Below are 16,060 nucleotides of genomic sequence, written 5' to 3'. Positions count from 1 at the left end.
ACCGTGTCCAAAAATATAGTCATCACACTAGCGACAAGGGGGCCCCCTTGGACTTGCTGAAACGGCTCAGTCGCCCGACTACCGAATATTATTTTACTGTAAATCGGATTATCTACGACATGGCGATTTGGCTTTTCCTTGTCCTGGTATGTGGCAATCTGTGCGCCACATGGCCTGATGATCGCCTGCCGAGGACCGATGCATCGGTCTGACGCTAGATCCTCTCGGACACTGGGACCACCTCGCTGGTTGCGAACGTGATAATTCGCTAACTTTTTCGTAAACATGCATTGTCCATGTACCACAGACCCTCAGTGCTTGGCTCGGAACCATGCCACATCGCCATAGCTCTTCTTCTGCTTCACTTTCTTCTTTACTGCTGCTTGCACTCTGGTGGGTTCTCCTTAGGGCCAGTCTCGTCAATGCCCTCTTCCTCCTCCTCATCGCTGTCAGCCTCACTGTCGAACTCATCCTCATCTTCCTCGCCGTCTTCAAGATCTTCAGGGAATCCATAGTCAACAGCGTCGCCTGTGAACCAGTCCACGGCACGAGGAATCAAACGGTCCTTGATTTCCTCACCCAACTGGTAGTCCAACTCGAGACGCGCCTCCAAGTCAGCCTCCTGCTCCTCGTCCTCCTCTTCTTCCTCATCCAGCTCCTCGGCCTTTGGTGGCTTAGGTGGGTCGAAGAAGTTGAAAAACGACTCTGTGGGTGTCAACTTCTCAATGGTTCTCGTCTGCTTGGTGTTCTTGTTACGCTGCTTTCTTCTCTCAATGTTGATCGTGACATTGTTCTCCTTGGACTTCCAGTTGATCTCACAGCCGTCGGCGTGGTCATACACAAAGTCACCAGAGTAACCCAATTCAGCCTGGTAATGATAGGTCTTTGTCAACACCTGGTTGCTAAAGAAAGAGTTCTGGTCAAACTCAAAGATCAACTCAAAGCCGGGCGTCTCCAAGTACTCCATACGGATGTCCTTCAAGTGCAGCAAGACTTCGCTGTCTCTCTCGGTGATAGTCTCGCTGACGGTGGTCAAGTTCTCCAAAGCCGTCAACCAGAAGTTAGGGATACCCTTGGTGTCGTCTTCGGCATCCTCCTCCTCTTCTTCTTCCTCCTCATCCTCTTCCTTCTCCTCCAAGGACTCACCCACCTCAACCTCATCGGCAGTGGGTTCCTGGACACCGTTGATGATGTCCTTTCTTCTCTCGTACAATGGCTCGTACTTCTTGAAGTATTTCTTCTCCAACTCTAACAAGTCTCTCTGGAACTCGGCCTCCAACTTCATTTGCTGCAGCTGGACTGCCTTCAAACCCATGACACGCTTCTTAACAACAGCAGGCAATCCTTCAATGTACCCGCTCTGCTGACCCACAAGCGAGCCGAGCTTGCCCTGGATCATCAGCAAAAGTGCAGGGTTGTTAGCTAATTGTTTGCTCAAGTTGTTCTCATCCTCTTCGCTAATGGTAGAGACGGATGGTGGCTGCTGCTTCAAATATGAGTTAGCCACGCTCGATGGAGTATTCTGCGGGGTTGGTGCTTTGGAGATATCTCCCTGTTTTCTGATACCCGACATTCTTTGATGTTTTGGTGGCGATTGGGTAGGAAGAGATTAGATGTTGGTCCCAGATCGCCAAAATTAAAGAAATTGATGAATGGCGCACCGGTCACGTGTCCACAGCCGCCCTGCTACGAAATACACCTCATTAAACTACGCGTCCCATCGGCACCGGTTTCTGCGTATAACCGTAAAAATTCATGGATTCTAAATCTCAAATGACGCAGATGCCGTCATTGCTGTACTAGCTGCCTCCTCGATATCGTCGTACTTACCGTCCAAGTACTTCTCGATATCGGCCTTTCTCTTTTCCCACTCCTCGACCTGAGCCAATTTAGATTCGATATCTTTAATCTCATTGTCGATGGTCTTTAAGTTTTCCTCAGAGGTCAAGTCGTGGAAGATCCACTTGTCTGGCTCACCCTTCTCGTTCTTGATTTCCAAGATGAAATCGTGGTACTTCATCAAGAGCGGTCTGTGGGAGAGGGTAATAAACGTGATCTTCTTTCTCTGCAACAATTCAAACAAGTAGTCCTCAACATCAGTTGAAACAGCATTGGTGGACTCATCCAAAACCACAAACTTGGGGTTCTTGAACAACACACGAGCAATGCTCATTCTCTGCTTCTCACCACCACTGAAGACATCCTTCCAGTCCTTCTTGACGTTGAAGTTGCCCTCTCTCGTCAACAAGTAGTCCAACTTAACTTCACGCAAAATGTGGTACAAGTGGTCATCATTGTAGCCCATTTCGAGCATATCGTCATAAGAAGATGGGTAGATAATCTGGTCTCTCAAGTTACCGTTGGTGAAGTAAGTCTTCTGAGGCAAGTAGAAAATCTCATCGTCGCTAGGCTTCGACATCAAACCGTAGTACAATGGCCACAAGCCAGCCATGATACGGGCGATAGAGGTCTTACCGCAACCGTTGGAGCCCAAAACCAAAAGGTTCTTGTGGGCCAGGATGTGAACGTTAAGGTTGTCAATAAGTTTGGTACCCTCGCTACCGTCACTGCCAGGAATGATCACAGGGAAGTGCTCAAAACGAACACCACCGCTGTAGTTGTGTTGAATAGTACCGTGGATGTCAGCAATGCCATATCTGGAGCCAAAGTCGAACTTAGGGGAGTGAGCCTTATGCAACTCAGTAAGCAACTTGAAAACTCTGTCGGTGTAACCTGTGAGCTCAGAAATATCCTTGAGAGAGTACATCAATCTCGAGCCGGCATCAGCCAACGACAACATCAATCTCTTGTTGATGATGAATTGTCTCATGTTACCCTTGTCGTCAACCTTGCTCTTGCTTGTTGGAGCGGGAGCGGATTCGCCCTCATCAACGTGCTGCTGTGCCTTTGGCCACAAGTCCTCCAAGAAGACTGGCAAACCTGCAAAGACGTAACCCCAGGCAGACCAAGTGTATTTCAAGACATAGTCTTCAAGGATGGAGTACCAGAAGGAAATGTTGATTTCCTTGGAGACATGTCCCATCAAACCTTCGAAGGTTTCCTTCAACTTGGCCTTCTCAATGATGGAACCCTTGTAGAAACCAATCTCTTCCGAGTTGGTGATGAGGTTCAAGTGCTCGTTATAGTAACGACCCTCCAAATGGGTCCTCTGGGCCGATAACTTACCAAAGGATGGGGTATACTGTTTCAAGAGGAATGCCGTGGCAAAGTAATTGGCAAAGATACCAACAATAGCACCGGTTCCCAAGTTGTCTCTCAAGTAGACCGAGAAGAAAAATAAGTCAATGAGGGGCTTACCCATACTGGAAAACAAGCCACAGATGGAGTCACAGAACTTGGAAATATCGTTCGTGATGTACTGGTCGATGTTTTCGAGATCGCTTTGACTAAGCGAGATCTTGTAGTAGGTCATGACCTTGTCCAAGTACATGTCGTGGATGTATCTGATCAAGTTTGTTCTGAAACTCAACGACAAGCGGTTGGTCAAATATTTGATGGCAGCATTTGTGTAGGAGGCTGGGAAGGCGATCAAGATCCAGTAGATCAAGTCACGCACGAACTTCTTGCCGTTGGCCGAAATCAAGTTCTTGACGATCTGACCGTCCAACTTGGCAATGATCAAGGACAACCACGTACGCAAGATCAAGAAGAAGCACTGAGAAAGCAATAAATAGGTGTTCTTTGAGTAGAACCGTGGGATGAGAATACGCCAGATGATGATGATCTGGTTCAAGAATTTCAGGTTGAAGATGTTATTCTGCTGTTTCAAACGCTGATCAATGTAGAAATTCTTGTAAAGATACTTGTCAGCAGCGTATCTGTCCAAACTTGGCTTGGGGATGATGATTCTGGTGGAGGAGTTCTTTCCCTTGGGCACAAAGATCTCCCTGGCGCCATTCTTCAAAATCGTGGACAGCTGGCGGATCAAGCGGGGTCTATTCTGAGATCTCTTGTAAGCGTACTCATTATACCTCAAGATCAACGACTTGATGGTAAAGAAAGCCCCCACGCCAAACGTAGCAATGAGCGTGCCGAAGAAAAGAACAACAGGTCTGCTCTGGTAGTTGATGGTGACCTTATTGTCCTTATAGACTAGCACAAACTCCTTTATTATAAGGAGGAACTTGCGCACGTCCTCCCGGTTGTAACTAGAAAGACGAGATATGTGAACCATGGCGACAACCTTGAAAAAACAGTGGTTGTTTCAAGCGGTGTACCAAGCAAAAGTCTCCCCACAGTACAGATGCCGAGGGTAGGTGGGGTGGTGTGTGCAAGCCTGGGCACGACTGGGGTAGTCACGTGGGGAGTCCAAGCCCTGGTTTTTTTGCAATGTTTCCAATGAAATTGGCTGGATTAGTTTACGTTTTTTTCATTGTTTTAAGATCTAAACCAATGCTCTGATTTGTGGCAGTGTTGCGTGGCTTCTTGCGTACGGCTGCGAAAAAGGGTCCTTGCGGCTCCCACTTAACGGCCGGACGGAGCAGCACTGGGTGCAAAATTTATGTAAAGTCTGGGAATTGATTTTTGTGAAATACGAATTGTATTTGGGTCAGGCCAGATTTGGCGTTAAACGAGGAGCTGGATCTTAAACACGAAGGACAATGGGCACTGAGACAATGGCGCTAGTTAGTCAACGGTCCAGACAGCCAGCCAATGAGAAGTGGGCCCCGGTGGTTCTGGTTGGAGAATTTTCTGGGAGGGGACCGGGTTGAGGTTTAAGCTTGGGCATTTGGATGGGAAATCTGATTTGTTGATTTAAGGATGCCTTTCTTGTTCCTTAGTTTCTGATGCTATCGGCTCTTCTAGGCTCTCCACCAGGCAAGAGGGGAGCAGAGAACTCAGGTGATTTGAGCGGAAGCAAATGACGATTTCCTGAATTGTCTTCCGCCTAGATATCGTGTAAGCTGCATTGGTTGTGTCGCCTGAAGAGTGAACTCAGGTTGGTTCCGGCCAACCCGGTCTCAACTCAATATCATCAGATGGTGGACGATTGTCGCTAGCAAAAGCTCCTTTCCTGCTAGAATTTCCACCTCTCATTCCAGCTTGGAAATTTTAGTCCACTTGGTTGGCACTCCCGACCAAAAAGCCCCATTCCACATCGAATAGCGTTCTTGGAAATATCTCTCTTGGCTTGCTCAGCTCCTCAGTAAACCAAATGACCCCATCAAAAGAGTCAATATTATTCCAAATAGCCAAATTTCCGTCACCTGTCCTATAACAATTCCACCATCACCGAAACTCTTGGCCAACCCTCAGGCTTACCAAATCAAGCGCAGCGTGCTCTACCGCATTGGGTGCAAAACAGCCAAAGCACCATTCACAAACCACACCTCCAAACGACTCATTCGCTGATTGATTATCGGAAAAACCTGGATTGTCGATTTTCTCGACACACCATTATCTCCGAGTATCTTATCTTGCAGAACGCAAACGCAACCTCTTTATCTCTACTTCCTCGGCACACCCACCTACAACCCATCGTGCCGCTAATCTAGCAAAACCCACACAATAAGGCCATCTTCAGTAATGCAAGATCTTGCTTGTTGCACTAAATTGCAGCTCCTCGGAACTCTATCTGAAAAAGGCGGTCTCAACGCTTCAAGGCTTATGGCGGATTTCAGTCGCACACTTATCGCAAGATAAGCGATGGTGCCGATACCTCTGATTGGCCCACAACCGCCGCCAGCGCCGTTAGCGAGCGATGGATTTAGACGCTCTTACACTGGAGATAGCGCCGGTACGTACAGCGTTAGTTTGCGGTACGAGAAGAGAAGTAAAAAAAAAAAAAAAAAAAGGCACCCGCCTCAGCAGCAGTTGCCCAGAAGCCATGGTGGCCCGGTGCCATGAGGAATTTCTAGAGCATCTCTGCGAACCCGCTCGGCCGCAAAAGCCAAGATCACACCGAACAAGAAGTCGGCCAAACTTCTCCCAGGAATCCTATTTCCGCAAACAATGGCATTTACGAGTAAGAGTTCCAGAAAGGCGATCCTTCACTTACAGCCGCGACAATCCCACGAAAAAGCAACAAAGCCGGGCCTAAAGCTTAAACAAGAGCTGTCACTTATGAGCCTTGTCCTTCAAAGTTACTCAAAAAACCTCCCTCAAAACTTCCTTCTCTCCCGCTTAACTCCCATTTCCTCTTATCACGGGGGAAGTCACTGCGTTCTCGGATTCGCAGCCATTTTCCCCACGTAGTTCCGCGATCGGGAACATGGCTGTTTGGACTCGCCGTGCGCATTGGGTAAGGTGCCGCTCCAATTCCGCCCCAGGCGATATCGTCCCACCTCTTGGCCTGGGAGCCTCGGGGCCTCCACAAATAGGGATTTACGTTCCCGCAAATTACGCTGCCCCTTGTAGCAAAGAAGCAGTTGGCCTTCGGGTAAAAAATATTTTAAACTTTTGGGGAGATCCTTCGCATTTGCAGCCATTAAACCCCCTCGCCAGTCACGACAATACGAGCAGTCCCCTCTTGTGTCACTGTGTCAAAGCTCGCTTGCCCAGCGTTTCGAGATCTCAGCATCTCTACGACTGTGCATGCCCTCCCACCATCTTATCTCTACGGCGAAATGGCCGATTCGCACCGCGATAAAGCCTGCTGCAAGCTGGTAAACAGCAGGGTCCGCTGAGATGATAAAACCTTGTTTCGAAAAGAAAAACTACCACCGTTCAAACCAAATCCACCCTGGCAAACTGGGGGCTCGGACTTTTGGAGATGCCGAATTCCACACATCCTGCCTGTTTCGTGCTCTCCGCAATCGGAGTGGGCTTTTTTTTCCCTGAGACTTGTGGCCTGCGGCTGCCCCACTAAAAAAAAAATTGACTCTACCGTCACAGCGCCTATTTTGCAACTTCAGTACAGGCGCTCGGTTTAACATTGCATCATCATCGCCTGTGCTTATCAGTTCCACATTCCATTATAAAAAAGCAGCCATGCCCCCAGTAAATTTTTTTTTTCTCTCCATCTCTAATCATGGGTAGCGACGAAAAACTGAAGACCTCCGTGTCTATCGCCCCGGCTGATGTCGAAAGCCAGAAGAACGAAATCACCACCATCGTATCTCCCCACACTGGCAAGCCCATTCATTTGACCGCCACTGGCGACGATGCCATGGACTATGTCATGTCCCACGATGGTGACAAGGTCGAGCTCGACCCAGAGACAGACCGCAAGTTGGTCCGCAAAATCGACTTGTACCTCTTGCCGCTCATTTGTCTCTTGTACTCGGTCCAGTTCATGGACAAGATGTCCAACTCCTACGCCGCCGTCATGGGCTTGAGAGAGGACTTGGATATGCATGGTGACATGTACGCGTGGACTGGTTCTGCGTTTTACCTTGGTTACTTGGCCCTTGAGTTCCCCTGTGCATACACTTTGCAAAGGTTCCCTGTCATCACCACCGTTTCTGTCTATATTATCATCTGGGGTATCATTTTGATGTTGCACGCCGTTCCCAACTACGCCGGTTTCGTGGCCTTGAGAACGCTCCTTGGTGCCTTTGAATCTTCCGTTACCCCAGCTTTCGTCATTGTCACTTCTCAGTGGTACAGAAAAGACGAGGTTTTCTTAAGAACCGCCTTGTGGTTCTCCTTCAACGGTCTCGGTCTTATCATCGGTTCCGGTGCCATCGCTTACAATCTTCATGCCAACATGGACAGCTACTCGATCGATGCCTGGAAGTTGATCTTCATTATCACAGGTGCCATCACCATCGCCTTGGGTGTCGTTATTTTCTTCCACATTCCCAACAAGCCAACTGAAGCTTGGTTCCTTAATGACAAGGAGAAGAGCCAGGTTGTCGAGAGAATCAGAGTCAACCAGCAGGGTTTCGGTAACAAGCACTTTAAGAAGTACCAGCTCATCGAGGCTTTCACTGACGTCAAGACATGGCTTTACTTCTTCCTTGCCGTTGCCAACAACATCCCCAACGGTGGTCTTACCAACTTTGGTTCCATTTTGCTTAACGAGGACTTTGGCTACGGTGTGGGTAAAACACTTCAGATGCAGATGATCCCCGGTGCTGTGGAAGTGGTGGGCTGTATTGGTTTTGCATACTTGTACAAGTACTACCCCAACAGATTGTTCTGGGCCACCTCTGTGTCGGTTATTGTCATCATGGCTCTTTGCTTGGTTGCGTTTGTGGAGAACAGACAAGCCCAGTTGGCCGGTTACTGTTTGTTCTACTTGTGTCCACTTGTGATGATTTGCGGTTTGTCGTCTTGTGCTTCGAACGTGGCTGGCCACACCAAGAAGGTTACCGTGAACGCCATTTTCTTGATTGGATACTGTGTGGGTAACTTGATTGGTCCTCAAACTTTCATTGACGCCCAGGCTCCCGGTTACTCTGGCGCCAAGATCGCCATGGTGGTGTCCTCTGCCTGCGCAACCTTAATTATGATCGCCATCTGGATCATCATGGCTCGTGAGAACAAGAGAAGAGACGAGCGTGCCACTGACTATCTAGAATTCCAGCAGATCGAAAACCACGAGTTCGCCGACTTGACCGACATGGAGAACCCAATGTTCAGGTACACGATTTAAAAGTCAAAAATATATGTATATGTATGGGAGTTAATGCAACGTATGATCTTTCTATCACTTTCTTTTTAGACTCTTAGACACACAGCTTCTGAAGGCATCAAACTCCTTCTTACAAGAGTCCTTGTTCATGTTGTTGTATGTGGCGAGAACGCAATTTCCGTAAGCAGCACCAAGCTCAGCGCATTGAGCACTAGCTTGCATCAACTTGGCGGCTGGTCTTGTTTTGGTCATGAGAAGAAAGTAGTATGGATGGGTTAGATTGACTTCTCGATGTACATCGCAATGTACACTCCGGAAGCACCAGCTACTTGATGTCATGAAAAAAATACCCTATATAATCCTGGGAGACGAGAGTCGAAGAATCTTTGGCCTATTCCAAAAATCAGATATCATGCTTGAATTCCTCTATTCGGGCCCTATTATTGTTTCTGTGAAGTTGTCATCAATTTCGCAGCCATATTGTGGGCCTTCTCTATATAGCTCTAAACTATGTATATGGTCACATTCTATGTGTCTAATAAATATTATGTGAATCTACGCTCCACAGCGTAGACTAGTTTCATGGACTGCTCCATGAACATCAAGGTCAAGATCGAGTGAGGTCCCACTCTGAAGAGCTGGGCCCAGAATCCCTTGTATAAAGCTGTAAGGCCTTCGATTTTGATGGTCTTAGCGAAACAGTCAATTGGACCCTTGTAGAGGTCACCCTTCTGGTTATATAGTCTCGTCAACACCACGTCCCATGGATTCATCACAATAGCCACACCCAAGCCTGCCATGGATGAAGCAGCAAAATGCAAACCAATAGTACCATTGGCCATGAGGTTGTGATCTAAGAGGTAGTTCTTTGTGAGGTTGTAAACAGGCAACTGGGCAGCGGAACCAGCACCAGTACGCAACACAGCAGCATCGGTTCCTCTAAAGAGACCCTTGACACCCTCTTTTTGGAAAATCTGCTTCAAGCCATCATAAAGGCCTTTATAGTGAGTTTGCTCACCGACACTGACCTTGAGCGAAGCGCTTGCTTTGTTAAAAGACTGCATTCTTGTTTTGATAAGAAAGAACGGATTGGCCAAAACTGCACCAGCAGAGCCCGAGATGAAACCTGCAAACACGTTGACCAAAAGGTTTTGAGGCACATCGCTGTAATGATCGCCGGTAAGTGAGCCGGGGTTGAACAACTTGGTCAAGTAGAATCTGCTGGGTTCGTAAAGTCCAATACGGCATCCGTTGAGCCCAAGTTGATAGACATAACCACACAAAAGACCTTGTTGTAAACCACGCAATCCCTCGTTTCTGTAGATGACCACCAGTGCCTGCAAAGGGTTCGTGTAGAGCTTCTGAGCGTTCTGTTTACTGGTGAGTTCACCTTGAAGCTGCATTCTTGTCTTGATCAACTCGATAGGATTGGTGAAAGTCACGGCACCGCAAGCGGCAATACCGCCAGCTATGAAGCCGCCTAGCGTTGATACCTCCTGTGCTATGGACTTTTCCCTCTGGCTCATGGAGTGAGTGTGAAAGAAGGTTGGATAAGAGTTTGAAGAGTCGCGGAGGTGAAAAATTTGTGATCCACCGGTTCCGAACACAGAAGGGTGGGTTCTTGTTGAATTTGCAAAAATGGGCTATACAATGGATTTAAAGTGAATCGCTTTGATGACTTTAGCTTTTAGAGACTTTCAGAGGACGTTCAGAAGGTGTTACTAGATTGACTCTGACATAATAAGACATGGGTGCTGAGGCAGACAGAGTGGGTTATCGGAGTACTTTCCACAAAGACGGTACTCTTCAACAAACTTTAAAAAGCTTCAAATACCATATTCCATCAGATATCTTGCTACTTGAAGTTTAACTCGCAAACGAAGCAATGTGTCAACGGTTTGACAGTCGCAGCGCCTATCGTAATGCCGGTACCGGTCGGCTAATCGCACGTGAGATCGGTACCTGGATTCACCGGCGACTACACCAACAAATGGATGCAATTGGCTACGAAAATGAGGGAACTTTTGGAACAGAAGTTAAGAAAGAATGATGGAGAAAATGGGTTTGGTTTTGGCAACAGATGCATATTCTGATTGAATGTCTATGACTTTCGAATGCTAAGCTCGAGCATTACGTGCAGCAGGTAGCACTGGATAGCACCACTTTAAGATTTCGAGATATTGCTTTGTGTCACCACCAAAAGCACCACTCGATCATTCAGCTTTTGGCAAATATAGCTAAGCTCTTGTCGAACTTGAGTAAACATTTTAACATCTTCGGCCTCTCCACATCTCATTGTAATACATCAGCATCCAAATTAGCTGGCTAGTACAAATGAAAGAAGAATGATCAGTATGATTGCATTTCCAAATTCCAACAGTTCTCAAGCTCTTGTCTCGCTTAGTCTTCGAGGCACGCGCGGCTGCAAAATCCCTGCGCAGCATACAGTAAGAACTGGGGTGTGCAGGAAGATATGGTGGAGTATGCCCTAGACTGGGTGCGATACAACAATCGACAACAAATAAGCTTAACATGGGTTATCCTAAAGATTTGAAGCCTTCGATCAAGAAGGTCGCTCACAATGTAGTCACCTTGGCTGTTCCGTTTGCAATTCTCAATGTCGCCAATATTGGTAACAGAATGTCTATACTCCGCTACGGCAACGAGATTATCCTATGGTCGCCCATTCCTTATGGCGACTACATTGATGAGGCCATAGATCTTTTGGTGAGAAGGAAAGATAACCTCAAGGTGACACATCTTTTTGTGGTGAACAGAGAACACAATTTGGTGGCAAAGTCGTACTTGGAGAAGTTCCCAGATATCAAGATAGTCGGAGGTGAGGGCGCATTGGGCAAGGATTTCAAAATCGACCATGAATTCACCGCCGAAGACAGTAACAAGGTGATAAAGGGAGAAGACGCCAAAGCCAAGTTCGGGGCAACTGGCGACTTTTGGGGCAATTTGGAGTTCCTCTACATGGCAAAACATAAGAACCAGGAGGTTGTCATTTACGAAAAGAATCTCCACATGCTCTTTGAAGGTGACCTTATCATGGACTGTGGCAGACCAGATAACGAAGGAAACTACGAGTGTTACTCTCCTGCAACAGGGTACCCTCACCAATACAACCCATTCACAGGACTTTCATGGGCAATTGGTGAGATCAAAGCAGGAGGCTGGCTCGGTTGGTTCATGCATTGTGTTTTTGCCCGTACATGGACAGCTGCAGGTGAACAGTCAATCAGGTTGGTGTATGATGCCTTTGACTTCGACACCATCGTTCAGTGCCACGGAAATATCATCACAGGAAATGCCAAAGATATCTACGCAGAGATTTATCCGTGGTTGAAGAAGGAGCAATAAAAAAGGGGAGTTAGTTAGGGAGTTTTTTGGGGGATTTATATGGTTTTGTTTATCAGTATGCTCATCAGTTCTAGATGGTAGACTCTTACTATGCTTACTATGCGCGCACTTAAGTATTTGCCATTAGCTTACTCTATTCTGCAAAGACCATGTTAACAAGCAAGGTCGGCTCCATATTTCGCCGGTCCCTCCAGCTGCGATGCCTTGCAACGGCAGCAGCCGGAGAATCATCTAACTTATACCAGATTGGTGAAAAGCTTCATGGATATACTATCAAGGAAGTCCAGAAGGTGCCGGAGTTCTCTTTGACCGCCGTGAGGTTGGAACATCAGAGAACAGGGCTGGAGCATTTACATTTGGATGCTCCCGCTGATAAGAACAATGTGTTTTCGGTTGCCTTGAAGACTAACCCCTTGGATGCTAAAGGAACTCCCCATATCTTGGAGCACATCACACTCTGTGGCTCCAGAAAGTACCCAGTGAACGATCCGTTTTTCAAGATGCTAAACAGGTCTTTGAACAACTTCATGAATGCCATGACGGGCCATGATTACACATTCTATCCCTTTGCAACCACTAACAAGACTGACTTCTACAACTTGATGGACGTCTACTTGTCTTTGGTCTTTGATCCGCTCTTGAACCACCAAGATTTCTTACAAGAGGCCTGGAGAATGGAACAGCTGGATATGACGGATAAGGCGAGCCCCATGGAATATAAAGGTGTGGTGTTCAATGAGATGAAGGGCCAGTACTCAAACTCCGCGTACCTCTTCTGGATCAAGTTCCAAGAGGCCATTTATGGAAGTTTGAATAACTCAGGAGGCGATCCAAGCAAAATTCTCGATCTCAAATTCAAGGAACTCCAAGCTTTCCACAAGCAAAACTATAACCCCTCCTACGGTAGGACCTTCACCTACGGTAACCTTCCACTTGAAGCCCATTTAAAGAAGCTCGACGACTTCTTTGCGGACTTTGGCAGAAGCAAATCAAATCATCGAGAGGTGAAGAAACCAATTTTCGAACTTGATAAATCAAAGCACTTTGACGTTGAAGTTCCGGGTGTGGTTGATCCTATGACCACCAAGCCCATAGAGGAACAGTTGAAGTCTTCCATTACGTGGTACCTCGGCAACCCTCTTGATGAATCTATGAGATACGATGTTTTCAAATGGAGGATCTTAAGTACTCTTCTCCTCGATGGCCACAACGCGCCATTCTACCAAGAGTTGATCGAGACTGGTTTTGGTGAGGACTTCTCTCCAAATACCGGCTTTGACTCGATGACAGCAATGATGAGTTTCACGTTAGGTCTCAGTAATCTTTCAAAAGAAAAAGTCAAAGAACTTGGTCCAAAAATTCGCAACATATTGGTTGACAAAGTTATGCCCGAGCTCGCGCGGGACAAGGACAGCTCGTATCACGAAAGGGTTGACGCCATGATTCATCAAATCGAGTTGGGGTTCAAGAAACACAAACCTGATTTCGGTGTGGGCTTGTTGTCCTCGCTCGTGCCTCTGTGGACGAACGGTGCCAATCCGATCAATGCTTTGAAGATTGACCACATTCTCAACACGTTCAAGAAAGACTATGAAGAGAACGGCTTGAAAATATTCTCAACCATGATCGAAAAAACAATCTTGAACGAGGATTCGCCACAGTTCAGATTCACGATGATCCCAGATGAAAACTTTAATCAAAGATTAACACGACAAGAGAATGAAAGACTTTCGCTGGAAGAGAACAAACTCGATGAAAATTCCAGGGAGAGCATTTATAAAAGAGGCGAAGACCTTCTCGAGAAACAAAAGAAGAGTGACTCTGGTGTCGAAGTTTTACCTTCGCTTACCGTTGATGACATCCCTCGCAAAGGCGACTTTCATGAAATCTCATTTAGTCAATTGGCTGGTGGTAACGGAAAAATTCAAAAGAGAATCACCAACACCAACGATCTCGTTTACGTCACAGCCACCAAGGACTTGTCTTATCTTCCAGTCGAGCTTTACAAGTACTTACCGCTTTTCAACTCGTGCTTGACGAACTTGGCTGGAACATCGCAATTGTCAATCTTAGAATTAGAGAACAAGATCCAGAGATATACGGGTGGCGTGACGTTCACTACGTTTGCTAAAGCGGATCCCTTTAACATTAACAAGTTGAACTTCAAGTATCTGATGTCGGGAATGGCATTGAAGGAGAACACTGGTCATTTGTATGAGATATGGGAAGATGTTTTAAGCAATACCAAGCTTGATGGGAACGACAAGGAGGTTGTCGAAAAGCTTAATGTTTTGATTAAGAATCTCGGACAGAACCAGCTTAATAACATTTCAGACAGAGGCCACGTTTTCGCTAATTCTTACAGCAACGCTCAATTAACACCCACGAAGTATGTCAATGATCTTTTTGGAGGAATTGAGCAGGTCAAATTTATACTGGAGCTTAATAAGAGGTTGGACACCGAAGGAAAGGAGTATCTTTCGAGAGAAATCTTGCCAATTCTCAAGAAAATTCAACAGTCTCTTTTACATAAGCATACGGAGGGTGGAATTTCTGGCTTCAATTACAACATTGTGTCCGATGCAGCATCTGTTGCTGAAAACGAGAAGTTGATCGAGAAGTTTGACCAAAAGCTTGTGTCCAACGAGCTGGTACTGCAACGAAACGTTTTACAGGATCTCACTGCAGGTTTTAGCCCAGCTAACGGCTCGAATACTATTCTCAAATTGCCGTTGCAAGTGAGTTACGCTTCTCTTGCTCACTTAGGTGCCGCTTTCACTTCGAAGGACGGAGCAGCATTACAAGTTCTCTCACAGATCCTTACATTCAAGCACTTGCATTCTGTCATCAGGGAATCCAACGGTGCTTACGGTGGAGGCCTTAGCTACGATGGGTTGGGAGGTACTCTCAACTTCTACTCCTACAGAGATCCTCATGGTTTGAAGTCTGTCAAGTCATTCACGGAGGCTGCTTCTATCGCTAAGGACAACCTTACCAACGCTAAATGGGGCGATAAAGATTTGCAAGAGGCCAAGCTCGCGATTTTCCAAAGCGTTGATGCCCCTAGCCATATTTCAAGCCAAGGGTCTGATCTTTTCTTGGAGGGCATCACGGATGAAATGAAGCAGGAAAGAAGAGAGAGATTTTTAGATGTCAGTCTTGGCGATTTGCAAGATGTTAACGAGAAGTACCTCTTAAAGCCCGATATCTCTATCAAGACCGTCATCGGTGATGTCGAAGCTCCAAGCGAGGAGTGGAAGCTGGTACTGTTCTGATAATTAGATTGTACATAGACCAGGATAGATAACCATTATATTAGCGGATGCTGCTATGTACATGACGACGTAAGGATATTGTGAAATCTTCTAGCGATGTCTTCCCAAGAAGTCTCTGTCTAGAGGGTTGGCGAGCTTTCTCTTCTTCGCCTCGGTGAAAAGACAATGTCTTTTGGCTCTTGGATCATATAGGATGAGGTTGAGCTTTGGTGAGCCTTTGCGTATTCTGAAAAACTTCTCATAGCCGGTTTTAGCGGCAGAGATGAGCTTCACCACCGAGAAGTTAGCGTTCTTGGCCATGGTCTCTTGAAGGTGTGAATCTTGGGATCGCTATAGAGATTTTTCGCATAATGTATACTTGACACCCGTACATCCGTGATGCCACTAACTGGTTTGGAAGATTGGGATATGAGCTTTAGCGGTTTATTCAGACTCTTAAAAGGAAGTTCGATGGTATTCCATTTGATCTCAATTATTTTACTAGGTGTAAGGTCACTTCATTGGTTTTTATGTAACGCGAAAAGTATACAAGTTGGGCCTCTATTTTGCATTTCGCAGCCAATTTGTATGTGCCTTGATGGATTAGAAACGAATGGCAAAGAAAATACGAAGGTTGTTATTAAGGCACTTCCAATGAATAAAAGTGTTACAGGAGGAACCAGAGGATTTATTTGCTGCCAATACAGTTCAATCGTTGATAGCCTTTCTTAGAGTATACCTACGGTGCGATACCTGGTGGTATGAGGTATGAGCGTTCGTCATTATCCGTAGACAAGAAATTAATCAAAACAGGGAGCTACGACCCAAACTATTCAAATAGAAATCTGGAAGTTGTTTTTCGTCTGAAGCGGTCTCGGAGAGGACTCCCGAACATTTTTTT

The 16,060-nt window shown here is 46.4% G+C and overlaps 6 protein-coding genes across 6 annotated transcripts; 3 read left to right on the top strand and 3 right to left on the bottom strand.

Annotated features, from left to right (window-relative positions):
- Positions 1-373: 373 nt before the first annotated feature.
- Positions 374-1,573, bottom strand: NAP1 (histone chaperone; the record flags this gene model as incomplete). The annotated part of the gene is made up of 1 exon (XM_024857152.1): positions 374-1,573. One exon carries the CDS (start codon positions 1,571-1,573, stop codon positions 374-376), a length of 1,200 nt encoding a protein of 399 aa, XP_024715032.1.
- A 189-nt stretch (positions 1,574-1,762) lies between these two features.
- Positions 1,763-4,195, bottom strand: PXA1 (ATP-binding cassette long-chain fatty acid transporter; the record flags this gene model as incomplete). The annotated part of the gene is made up of 1 exon (XM_024857151.1): positions 1,763-4,195. The coding sequence occupies one exon, from the start codon at positions 4,193-4,195 to the stop codon at positions 1,763-1,765; it is 2,433 nt and encodes an 810-aa protein (XP_024715031.1).
- Positions 4,196-6,991: 2,796 nt separating this feature from the next.
- C7M61_001751 (allantoate permease family MFS transporter) lies at positions 6,992-8,560 on the top strand (the record flags this gene model as incomplete). Its single annotated transcript, XM_024857150.1, has 1 exon — positions 6,992-8,560. One exon carries the CDS (start codon positions 6,992-6,994, stop codon positions 8,558-8,560), a length of 1,569 nt encoding a protein of 522 aa, XP_024715030.1.
- Positions 8,561-8,614: 54 nt separating this feature from the next.
- Positions 8,615-10,065, bottom strand: OAC1 (Oac1p; the record flags this gene model as incomplete). The annotated part of the gene is made up of 2 exons (XM_024857149.1): positions 8,615-8,772; positions 9,099-10,065. 2 exons carry the CDS (start codon positions 10,063-10,065, stop codon positions 8,615-8,617), a joined length of 1,125 nt encoding a protein of 374 aa, XP_024715029.1.
- Positions 10,066-11,071: 1,006 nt separating this feature from the next.
- On the top strand, positions 11,072-11,905 carry C7M61_001749 (uncharacterized protein; the record flags this gene model as incomplete). Its single annotated transcript, XM_024857148.1, has 1 exon — positions 11,072-11,905. One exon carries the CDS (start codon positions 11,072-11,074, stop codon positions 11,903-11,905), a length of 834 nt encoding a protein of 277 aa, XP_024715028.1.
- A 149-nt stretch (positions 11,906-12,054) lies between these two features.
- On the top strand, positions 12,055-15,180 carry CYM1 (Cym1p; the record flags this gene model as incomplete). Its single annotated transcript, XM_024857147.1, has 1 exon — positions 12,055-15,180. The coding sequence occupies one exon, from the start codon at positions 12,055-12,057 to the stop codon at positions 15,178-15,180; it is 3,126 nt and encodes a 1,041-aa protein (XP_024715027.1).
- Positions 15,181-16,060: the final 880 nt, after the last annotated feature.

The sequence above is a fragment of the Candidozyma pseudohaemuli genome (assembly GCF_003013735.1).
Source record: "Candidozyma pseudohaemuli strain B12108 chromosome Unknown scaffold00002, whole genome shotgun sequence".
In the NCBI taxonomy this organism is placed as follows: Eukaryota; Fungi; Ascomycota; class Pichiomycetes; order Serinales; family Metschnikowiaceae; genus Candidozyma; species Candidozyma pseudohaemuli.
The sequence above is the reverse complement of the archived record's forward strand: the minus strand, read 5'-3'. Positions and strand labels throughout refer to the sequence as shown.